This window comes from Hipposideros armiger, unplaced genomic scaffold (genome assembly GCF_001890085.2).
Source record: "Hipposideros armiger isolate ML-2016 unplaced genomic scaffold, ASM189008v1 scaffold_444, whole genome shotgun sequence".
NCBI classification, from domain to species: domain Eukaryota; kingdom Metazoa; phylum Chordata; class Mammalia; order Chiroptera; family Hipposideridae; genus Hipposideros; species Hipposideros armiger.
The window spans coordinates 341,648-354,303 of NW_017731794.1; the positions used below are offsets into that span (position 1 = coordinate 341,648).

Consider the following 12,656-nt stretch of genomic DNA (forward strand, 5'->3'; position numbering starts at 1 on the left):
CATGGGCCAGTGAAGCAATGTCCTCCACAACTAGACTGAAGAACAAAAGGACAGCAACTTGTCTGTTCCCCTTCCCCGATTCCCCAACGCTGTTCCCTCCCTCAAGTCCCCAATAAAATCTTAAAAATCAAACAAACAAACAAAAAACATTGCTTATTGTGGCTTAAAGAAATTCTTAGTAAATTCGAGGATAGATGTCTAATTTGACTAGAGACAAGGTATTTTTTTTTCCAAAGCATAGTTGACATACTCAAAAAGAAGAGTGATGGCATATAGGAAAACTTTGAATGTCAGGGTTAGAAGTTTGGAAAAGGGGAACTGTTCAAGTATTTAACCAAAGAAATTGTTTTAGGTAGCATTCTTCCCACTTCTTTCTATCAGTATTTATTATTGTTTTTAAATTTAAATTTAAAATTTTTGTTTTTAATAGATAATACAATCATATAGTTTAAAATTCAGAAAGTATTAAAGGTTGAAAAATCATCCTATCAACAGTTCGGTTCTCCTAGAATCAGTCAATGTTACCAGTTTATTGTGTTATCTTCAGAGATACTATATATACAACAAATTATGTGTATACATGTGAGGGTTATGTGTGTGTGTGTGTGTGTGTGTGTGCGTGTGTGTGTATACACACACACACGCACACACACAAGTAAATGTAAGTACAAATATACACACATTTTTTAATACACAAATGGGAGTATGACATATTTGTTATTCTGGTAGTACTTAGAAATCAGTCCATATCAATATAAATGTTGCTTCTTTCTCTTTGACTTGTTTATGTATATTTAAGTTTTGCCATTTCAAACAGTGCAGCAGAGGATAACTTTATACATGTTTCATTTTCATACATTTGGAAATATTTATATGCTAAATTCGTAGAAATGGAATAGCTGGATCTAAGTGTTTGAACATTTATAATTTTGGTAGATATTGCTGAATTATTTTCCTTAGTATTTGTTATCAATTTGTATTCTCACCATACTCTATTTCCTTGTATTCCCCTCCAGCACAGAATGATCAACTTTCTGAATTTTGCCATTCTGATGGGTAAAAAAATGTTCTCTTGAATTTTTTTTTTGTAAAATATAACAAAACTTATCATTTGTACTTTTAAATTATATTTTTGTTTATAGGAGATTGAATACCTTTGCACATTGTAACATCAGTTATATTCCTTTTTTGTTGTTAACTTTTAACTTCATATCCTTTGTCCATTTTTCTGTTGGATTTTTTTTCTATGAATATGTAGGAGCTTTTTATTTATTAAAAAAAGAGCCGTTGGTGATATGATCTAATATATATGTATATATATTCCTTTTTGTCATTCAAATTTGGACTTATATTAGTTTTTTGCTATGCTAGAGTTTTATTTAGCCATATTAATCCCTTAAGGCTTTTTGGGTTTGCGTCATGCTAAGCTATTCTGCTCTAACATTATAAAAATCATCCTTTCATGTTTTATATTATTACTATTATGTGTTTATTTTTATTTATTTATTTATTATTTTTATTTATTTATTTTTTAAATTATTTTTTATTATGAAATACACATTTTTTAGAATTAGTTTCAGCTGTACAACACAGTACAATAGTTATACTTTTTACCCCTTGAAGTGACAACCCCCCTCCCCCAATCCGCCACCCCACTTCCCCCCAATATCATACATATCTATTACAATTCCCTTGCCTCCACTCCCACACTATACTCCACGCCCCATTACTATATATATTCACTTATAGTTGGCATACAATACTATACAACATCAGCTTCAGGTGTACAGTGCAGTGATCAAGCCTCTGCCCCATCCATGATGTGGTTTCCCTAGCATGTCCCTTTGGCAATATTGTAGTTACGTATTTATGCTGTCTAACCCCTTCCCCTTCTCCCTCATCCTCACCCCCTCCCAACTAACCTCTATATCACTGAAACCACTTCTGTTTACTTTCCTCATTCATTCAGTTTTTTAGATTCCACATATAAGTGAAATCATATGGTATTTGTCTTTCTCTGACTGACTTATTTCACTTAACATAATAGTCTCTAAGTCCATCCATATTGTCCCAAATAGTACGATTTCATTCTTCTTTATAGCGGAGTAATACTCGATTGTATAAATGTACCACGGTTTCTTAATCCAGTCATCTACCGATGGGCATTTCGGTTGTTTCCATGTCTTGGCTATTGTGAATAGCACTGCCTATGTGTTTATGTTTTACATTTAAGAAGCATTTTATCATTTAAAGTTTGTGTTGGTGTAAAGTGAATAAAATGGATTTAACTTTTTTTTTCCACTTTGCTACCTAGTTGTCTAAACACTTTCAAATCCATCTTTTCCCTACTGATTTGATATGTCACCATGATCATCCACCAGGTTAAACTTTAAAAAAATATATATTTCTGGACTTTCTATGATTTTGCAATTTCATAATTATTATAATTTTATAATATAACTTGATAGCAAGTAGAACAAGTCTTCCATTGTGTTTTTTTTTCTTTTTTTTACTATTTCTTCAGCTATTCTTGTTTCTTTTTTTCATATTAGCTTTAAAATCAGCTTGTCTAAGAACCCTCATCCCAAAGGTTTTGTTTTTATCAGGACAGCGTTAAATTTGGAGATTCAGAATTAAAATCTTTCTGATATTGAGTCTTTTTATTTATCCGTCTTCTTTCTTTTGTATGTGTTTTGTTTTTTCTTTATTTTTCGTTTCTCTTCTTTCAATGAATCTATTTTGTTGGTTCATTTTCCAGTCTACTAATTCTGTCTTTTGTATCCTGTTTGCTGTAAAACCCAAGCAGTGTGTTCTTAATTTCAGATATTTTAGTTCTAGAATGTTCATTTAATTTTTAAAAATAAGTTTCAGTTCTTTGTTGAAATTCTCAATCTTTAAAAAAAAAATCACCTTTGTCCACCTTTTTTCTTATTTTCTTGAACTTCTTAATCATGGTTATTTAAGGTACCTTACTGGTAACTCTGTATTTGAGTCATTTGTGAGTCTATTTCTATTGTGTTTTTTTTCTTTTGGTTTTGGCTGTTTGTGTCTTTTCCTCCTCCTCCTGCCCCTTTTTCTCCCCCTCCTCCTCTTCCTCTTCCTCTTCCTCCTGCTTTTATTCTTGCCCTGTATGCGCAATTTAGGAATGGACTGACAGGTGAAGAATTTATATGCAGATTTTTGGACTCCTTGTGTTCTTTTTCCTGCTCTCCAGGATTGTGGCAGCCCTAAACTCTGACCTCTGTCTCCTTAGCCCAGCAAGATTGGTGCTTTCTACTTAAGCTCTGTTCTGCTATGCCACAGTTTAGAAAATGCCTTCAGGAAAAAGGCTGGGGTAAATGTGGAACTCGCTAGTATGCGCCTACCTTTCATTGATTATAGCCCCTCAATTCCTGTCTGTTATTTTATATATTTTACTCAGCATTTATGATTGTTTTTGGAGGTAGATGGTCTGATACAAGCTACACCATCATGGTTAGAACAGTCTCACCAATTACTATGTAGACTTTCATTTATTCTCCCAGATTGTACAGGCATGCCTCTGAGATATTGTGGGTTCAGTTCCAGACCACTGCAATAAAACGAGTTGTAATATTTTTACTGGTAGAGGGTCTTGCCTTCAATTTGTGAAAAATGCAATATCTCTGAAGTGCAGTAAAGCAAAGCACAATAAAATGGGGGTATGTCTTTATATGGTATTTCCATTCTCAGCTGTGTCAGGGATCCCCAGTCTAGAGATATTTCTAGTCTTCTGCCAAGCTGGGAGAGCGGTAGTCACCTGACTGGGAAGGGTGACTGAGACAAATGTGTGTCTAACTGCTTCTTACACAGTCTTTCAACCAATCTTGTTTTAGTCCTAATATTATCCTCACACTCAGAGGCACCTGGTGTTACCAGTTATTGAGCTAGTCTGTAGTAGAAGTTGACTTATTTCCCACTGCTGGCTTAGGATACAGCTTTCTCTAGATCCCAAGGCAATTGCTGCTTGTTTTTGTGTTCGTCAGCTTTCAGAATTCTATTGCTGTTGCTTTCTCTCCTGTTCTGTCTTTTGATCTGTTTTAAGTTGTGTTAGGTTTGAGGAAGAAGTAGAGGTAAATATGTATGTTCAGTCTGGTGTATTTAACTGTAACTTGCATTTTATTTTTTCACTTCTTAAAGGTTTAGGATAAAGAAATTACTCTTGTGGCTTCTTTTCATTTTTCGGAAGGAGTGTCTCACAACTAGGAAATAAGTCACTTGGTTGAATATGTTGTGAGACACTGAAAGTAATCTTATCTTTCATGTTTCCCCTTTCACTTCTTCTAGTGGACTACAGTAGTCTAGTGTGGACTCTGTTGAAAAATGGGGTTGTCAGCTGCTTTGAAACTCATCTACCAGAAGTCTTCTTTTGTTCGTAAAGGTGTCTGCACTTATTTGATGGCAGCTAGAGTCATAATTCTTCTGTAGCAGGGGCAGTAGATTCTCCTCTCCCTTACTGAGTTGTCAGAGCCACGATGCTCAGTAATGTGGTAGGCAGCAGAATGCAATACTGGAAACTCTTGGACCTTCCATCTTGTTAGTGTGGTCCCTCAAAAGGGACTGGCAACTAAATTTTGAGGCAGGGCCAAATTGACTAATTTTATTTTTCTTTCTTGGCAAAAGTTACAGAATAATGATGGTGGTGAAATATCCTCATTAGGCGTCATGATTTAAAGTAATTTGATTTATGAAATTTAGTTTCTAAGATGAGTTTATCTTGCTATTTTTTTCCTAATAGCATAGTGATGTAACTAACATGCTTTCATGTCCTGGAGAAATCATGAAATTCTGGCCGGTGTCCAGATAGCCATTATGTTATGCCAGTTGACCAGAGTTGGACTTGAAAGTATATCCCCATTGACTTTACTACTTTAACTTACTGATATAATGCTGTAGTGCTATGGTAGTGGTTAATTTCTTGTTTCTTTCAAAATTGCTAAAAACCTCATCATTTCTTACAGAAATTTTGAAATGGAAAATGGTTATATAATGTTTCCTAAGGTAGAAGAAGGTTCTTTCCCACAAAATCTTATAAGGCATAATTATTCCATTCATTTTTATCAAGGCTGGGTTCTGGCCTGTGGCCTCAAAATTCCAGAATATGAATTTTGTCATTTAAGGAAATTGGATCATTTTTTTTAGAGGCAAAATAAAATTAAACAAATTTTAGTATTGATAGGTGAAATGAGAACATGGATTTGTCAATTTACAATGAGAAATATGGTTAACTGTTATGGAAATTTTAATATAGTCTTCATGACAAGCCCATTTTCTCCTAGAAGGCAATAATATGTAGAAATTGTTATGAATGGAAATAGAAAAGATCAATTTTGGTGAATTAAATATTTATTACTTTTAGAGTAGTATAATGAATACATGTATCTCCACAGTAATGGTGCTCTTGCCAACAGGCAGTGCTAATGATTGCTTTTGTGACTCTTTCTCTCTCCTTTTCCTTCCATATCCCTCCCTTTAACTTTTTAAATTTTCACTACCTAGCATATTGTACTCTGGCTTCTATCCCCACCAGTCTCATGAAATTACTATTGCTAAAGCTACCAATAACATTCAAATGATATGTATGGTAAGGGTCTAATTATACTAAAGGCAGAAATATAAAGAAAAGATTGATAAATCTGTTCATATGAAAATAAACTTTTATATTTAAAGAAAACCGAAAAGCAAATAGTATATAAGGAAAAATGAATTTATGACAGAGAAGGGCTAATATCTTCATTAAAAGAGCTTTTACAAATTATTTTTTAAAAAAGAGACTCTCCCAGTAGAAAATGGACAAAGAAAAGAACATGAATGAATAGTTCAAAAGATCAGAAGTACAAATGCTCAATAAACATGAAAGAATTTTTAAAATCACTAGTAAGTAAAAGAAATTTGAATAAAAATGAGACACCATTTTCCCCATCAAACAATGAGTAACAGTGATAACTAATAGTGACGCAGTGTGCCCTGTTCGCAGTACATTACTGAAATTAACTGATCCTCCCAACAGTTCTAAGTACATATTGTTTTCATCCACATTTTACACATGAACAAACTGAGAACATAAAGATGTGTACTTGTACAAGGTCATACAAATAAGTGGTAAAGCCAGGGTTTAAGCCCAGGCTCTCCGACTCCAAGGTTTCAGTGCTCTTTACTACCTTTTATTGTCTATGAAAGATTTTAATAAATAATAACCAGTGTTAAAAGAGTAGTTAGGAGCAGGCACTTTTATACACTGCTGGTTCGAATATAAGTTGGTAGACATTTCTGTAAGACGGTTAAGCAGTGTTTGAAAGCTTTAACGTGCACATTCTTTGAACTTGGAATATATCCTAAGGAAATTTTTATGAGTACCTAAAAGTGTATATGGAAATTTTATCCGAAGTTCTTTTTTTTTTTTTTAAAGATTTTTTTTTTTATTGGGTAATTGGGGAAAGGGGAACAGACAAGTTGCTGTCCTTTTGTTCTTCAGTCTAGTTGTGGAGGACATTGCTTCACTGGCCCATGTTGGTATTGTCACTGTGCTCTTCCCGGATGAGGCAGATCCGTCGCCGGCCTCTGGACGGCCGCTCACAGCGGCTCTTGGCAGCTCACATCAGCTGCTGGCTGCTCACGCTGGCTGCCGGCCACGCGCGGTAGCCCATGGCAACCCACTGCAGCAGGGGCTGCAGCCTACGCCGTTGCCAGCAACTCACAGCAGCCCAGCTCCAGGTTGAGCTGTTGTTCACCATCTTAGCTGTAGAGGGCAGTGTCACTGGCCCTCATGTGGGATCCGAACCGGGGCCCTGCTGCTCAGAGCTGGTGTCCCAAGCCAGCTCTTAACAATGCACCACTCGGCTGGCCCCTGAAGTTCTTTTAGAATAGCAAACACTAAACAATTTAAATGTTTAAGAGGGAGTTAAATAACTGGGAATAAATAGTCTTATTGAGCTTGCCTTCTTATTGGAGATACAGTAATGCAGCTAATTAATTCATGTCTGAAAAAGTTTGCTTCTCCATATACATTAAGTATATATGGTATCTGACTTTACAAAGCATTCTTATACAATTGAAATGTCACTTTTTTCTCTTTTTAGCTATAACTAGGTAGCATGAGTAAAATGAGATAAAATTTATTTAACATTCAGTAAAGATTTTAAATAGCCTTTTTTTAAAGTGAGCAAATTACTAAGGAATTAGAATTTTAATTAAATATTATAATTGTTATAAAGACATGCTTATCCCTGTTAACTGTTCCTTTTTTTTTTATGTCTAGCATATCAGTTAAGATGCCTTAGACTTAGAAAAGAACCATGGAGAAGTATGTTAGACTACAGAAGATTGGAGAAGGTTCATTTGGAAAAGCCATTCTTGTTAAATCAACAGAAGATGGGAAGCAATATGTTATCAAGGAAATTAATATTTCAAGAGTAAGTATATTTTTCATTTGGTCATTCGAGTAATAGCCTGGTTATAAAAGGTCTCATTGTTAGAGAGTAAAAAAATTTATGGTAATGCATAACCTAAAATAAAAGACTGCCATAATACCAGAGAGAAACACTAATTTCAGAATAGTCTCTGTATCCTTTCAGAATTTCTCTGATGTGTGCTTTTGTTTATATGTCTACTGTTCTGTAACTTGAACATCTTAAAATGTTTTTATTTATAAATTCAACTTTTTTAACTTCCAGCTATATTTTGTTATTTGGATTGTACTTTATTTTTACCATTATTTTTTAACCACTCTCTTATTGATGGCCTTTTAGGTTGTTTATTGATGTTTTATTATTTTCTTCTTTCTTCCCATTTAAGATGTCCAGTAAAGAAAGGAAAGAATCAAGGAGAGAAGTTGCAGTGTTGGCAAACATGAAGCATCCAAATATTGTCCAGTATAAAGAATCATTTGAAGGTCAGCTAAATTTTTCAAGAGAGTTCCAAAAACTCCTAAGTCATATAATGACTTTTGGATACTTTCCTTATGAGAATCTTTTTGTGAATGTATTCTTAGGAAAAAAAGTGTGTAATTTTTGTCTCAATACATAACACACATGAGTATCAGCTTGATTCTAGCATAATACACCACACCATCCCTGTGTAGTGTAATACTGGTTCACTGTTACTATGATTGCTTAAGAAGAAGCAGTGTGGTACGTTCAAGAATTTAGACAAAGCAAGAATGGTAATTTACATTTTTTTCAACTAAACTCCCCTAAGTGCTATAGTGCTACTACCAAGAAAATGTTGTGATCTTTAGAAAGTATCCTACTCACTAGTGTTCTCCTGTATACCTTATTGTTATAATATTGATTATAATATTGAGTTATGTTGAAAATGTTCTCAGGTTCTTAAAACATCATAGCTATATTGCTGTTTTGGAAATATATACTAATATATTTGTTAATGCAGGAACTAAGATAAAGCAAAGCTTTTCTAAAGGCAGATCAGGGGGTTTATTGCAGTCTTATTGAGGTCATTCCCATTATTATCATAAATCCTTATACATTACAAAACAAGAAGATAATCTAGATTGAATCTAGTAGAAAATAGTTTAAATGACTGTTTCAGGGTCACATCACATACCATTGTCAGAGTCTGAATTAGAGCTAAAGTATCTTTGCTCCCAGATAAACTAGTAAAATAGAACATACTTTAAAAAAATAATGAATTGATTAACACATTATGTCATAAGGTACTCAGATTATTCATATATTTTATTATGGCAATGAAATGAGGATTGATACCTATGTAAAAGAGTACAATGTTAGCCATCACTTCCTTCCCAGGACCTTAAATTGTCTTTGTCTTTCCCCTAGTATCTTTTGTTTACTTTCTTTTTTTCTTTCATCGCCAAGATTTTAATATTTCAAGTTAAAAGACTTGAATGTATGTCAACAAATATTGCAGCAGACGTTTTGTTTTTATGTTGAATATTTCACATAGAAATAGCTAAATGATTCAAAAGGGGTAACACATTCTTTAATTAAGGTTTTATAGCTACTATTTAATTTTAAAGGAATAAATGGTAATGGTAAATATATTCAAAAAGTGCAGACATGCATAAACCCTAAGTACTGTTTCACTCTCCCCCTCATCTCCATTCCCTAGGGGTTAGCATTGTTAATTAATAAATCAGTGTTTATTCTTTACTGTATTTTCTGGAACAAGCCTACATATAGCATTTGCTGTTTAAGAACAAGTGGGATCATATGTATGTGTTTCTGCGTCTTGTTCTTTTCACTTCATGGCTCTTTTCATGTCTTTATGTATTGATGCATTTCATTCTTCATAGCTTTTGTGTAACAACTGTAGTGTATCCTATTGTAGGCATTTTATGGCTGTGCCGTAATTTGTTTAGCTAGTTGTCTGTTGTGGATACATAGGTTGTTTTTAGTTTTTTACTATTACAGATACTGTTACACTGAACATTTCTTGTATAGGTGTCTGTGTGCTAGAGCAGTGTTTCTATAGGAATGGAGTTGTTAACTAAAGGGAATGAGAGTTCCTGTGTCTTGCAAGCTCTCCAACCCTGGCTCATAAGTTCATTCTAAAATTTATATGCTGTAACTTTATCTGGTGATTCTATGTATTTGGTCACAGTCCCTGTTTCTGCGTTACCTGAATGAATGACCTTTAATTGATTTTAATCCATGTACTCTTTGGACCAGTTTAGCTTCTCATAGAGCTTTCAGGAGCTCTATAACACAAATATGTAATTATTCTCTGAAATGATTAAAAATAACTTACACTATGTAAACATTTAAAATCTATCAATTAAAAAAAATTAGCAGTCTGGTTAAAAAAAATGCCAGTTTTGACATTATGTTTAATGTCTGCCATGAAAGATGAGGAAATTAGTTTATTTACACTTTCTCCCCACTAACTGATTTTTGTTCATCTTGACATGGTAAAAATAATAACTTATCCAGTGTTTTAAAATTATAATTCTTTGAATTCTTGCTTAGCTGGATTTCATCAATTTTTTTTTTATGAAGAGCTTATGGATGCTATATTCCCTCAATACAATTAATATTTGCATTTCTGAGACTATCTAACTGATGCTTTTATATGTGAATAGGTATCTTTGATAACTCTTTTTCTCTTACAAGCACATTATATCTTCTGAATATTTCTGTAGAAAAGTTTGTAGTCAGCATACTGCTTTTCCTCTTCTTGGAGGTAATTTGCTTTATCCTTATCTTGCCCAAAGGACTCTTTCTTTAGGATTGAAATTCACGAGAACATGACATAGTATTAGTAATTCTGAATCTCTTTTTCTGGGAACATTTTGTACTCTTTCAGCCTGAAGATTCTGGTTTTTCTTTGTTGCAGGAAAGTTTTTGTTTCACTATTTAAAAAAGAAAATCCACATATAACTTAATGTAAGGAAAAATGTTCCAAAATTTGTTTGCTGGAAAGTTGTCTTAGCTTATAAATGAATCCTTTCTTATAAAGTTTCTCGTACTACACAATGTGCTCTCCAAAAATTTTAATACACAAAATGCTTTTGGGGAAGTAGACTTTAGAGTTAGTTTTGAGCGCTTATAGAGGTCATTAGGTGGAATCAGTTTATAAAAAAGAGGCATCAAAGATTTAATATTGACATCATAATTGCATTTCTTAGATACCATTGTAAGTAAGTCTTCTAAAATGACTAAAAAGGCAGTATGGTTATGTTGTGACAGTCACGCATATAAGCCATTTCCAATGACAACATGAACAAATTTAAAAAGTGCCCTCTTTCAGTCGACTTAAAAGGAAATACAGATCATGTGTAATGGAAAACTGATAGATAAATCAATAAAAGACATTGATATTGAACATAGATATAAAAAGTTTTGATAAAGTTATTTCATATAATATGAGTAGGGAAAAAACTATTTCCAGGTATATAAATGTATATTTAGATTATGATATTAAATATTATAATTACATACTTTACTATTTCATCTACATCTCTAACATTTATAAATTAAAAAAATTGATTTTATTAAGAAAGTAGGGGTTTATCTTGTATATTTGGCTGTTATACATTTTTATTTACTCAGTCATATATTTTTGGTTGTCTATGTAACTATCATCTTCTAATTGCTTTCATTTTTTTGTCTTATTTTCCTAAAATCTGTATTTTTCCCTCTTAAGTTTTATTTCTTACTGTTTCTAAAGTAGTTTTTTATATCTTTAATGGAAAGCTTTTCAATCCCCTATATGATGATAGGTGCTGGCGTTCTACTTGTTTCCCGCTGGTGCTGCCAAAATTTAACTTCTGTACTTGAAGAGGCTAAATTTGGGTTGCTTTCTGCTGCAGGTAACAGAAAATCTGTCCACTATGGCTTAAATGAGAAAAGTATTTACCTCTTAAAGATAAGCAGTGCTGTAACAGGACATATATGGCAGCCCAGCAGTGTTAGCAAGATCCAGGCTTTTTCTGTCTTTCTACTCTGCCATCTTTAGTATGTAAGATTTTCAGCCTAACGCTTTTCACTTTGTCCCAGGATGGCTCTTGCAACTCTAGGCAAAAAGAAGATGGAATGGCAGCACCAGGAGCTCTTTTCTGAAATCTGTTCTTTAATCAGATAAGCAAATACTTTCTCAGAAGCCACTATTCAGAGTTCCTCTTAGGTCTTATTGGCCCAAACTGTGTCAGTGACCACCTCTAACTGTAGGGGAGACTGGAAATTAGAAAATCTTGGATTTTTTTTCACTTCTACAGTGAGAGGTGATAAAGGGAGAAGAGTGGTAGAATTGGCTTTTGGGTTAGCCATCCAACAGTGCTTTGCTGAGTGATTGCAGCTCATATCCACACGACTGTTTTTCTGTTAAACTCTTGATCATTTTCTAACATGCATTGAGGTTTTTTCACTTGCTTTACAGCCTTTTTGCCTGGACTTCGAGCAGTGTCTTGTGGTTGTTTAGTGTATGGTGGTGTGTATGAATTACCTAGACATTTTGTTTAAATGCAGGTGGTAGTTGTTTTGGAGATTTTTTTGGAGGCTATTTCTCCATTGGCATGTGAGCGCATTAGTGATAAGGATGGTGACTTATATTTCTGTATCCCTAACATCTTGTGCAAAGTGCTTGGCACATAACTGATACTTAGACATTTGAATGTTTGAGTGGATACAAAAACAGATTGGTACTCCCCTCATGGAGAAAATTTTCTGTTAACCTTACATTTTAAGTAGTATTTATCACCAAAACAAATAACCAATGTTTAAGCAGCAGAAAATATTGCAGCATTCATGTACTAATGTTCAAGCATGTTTTGTTTTTTTTTAAAGATTTTTTTTTTAATTGGGGAATTGGGGGGATCGGAACACTGCTGGGGAATTGGGGAAAGGGGAACAGACAAGTTGCTGTTGTTTTGTTCTTCAATCTAGTTGTGGAGGATGCAGCTTCACTAGCCCAAGTTGGCACCATCATTGCGCTCTTCCCGGGCGAGGCACATCAGTCGCCATCTTCTGGACGGCCGCTCACTGCGGCTGCTGGCCACTCACGCTGGCTGCTGGCCACTCACGCTGGCTGCTGGCTGCTCACGCTGGCTGCTGGCCACACACGGCCATGGCAACCCACTGCAGCAGGGGCTGCATCCTATGCCGTTGCCGGCGACTCACGGCAGCCCGGCTCCAGGTTGAGCTGTTGTTCAGCATCTTAGCTGT

General features: G+C 34.3%; 1 protein-coding gene across 1 annotated transcript in view; it reads left to right on the forward strand.

Moving 5' to 3' along the window:
* The window catches only part of NEK1 (NIMA related kinase 1), a 143,336-nt gene that overhangs the window by 2,609 nt on the left and 128,071 nt on the right, over positions 1-12,656 (forward strand). Inside the window, exons 3-4 of the mRNA XM_019665497.1 lie at positions 7,277-7,430; positions 7,813-7,909. Coding sequence (XP_019521042.1) covers positions 7,314-7,430; positions 7,813-7,909 — 214 coding nt within the window. The 5' untranslated portion in view covers positions 7,277-7,313. The remainder of the gene's footprint in view (positions 1-7,276; positions 7,431-7,812; positions 7,910-12,656) is intronic.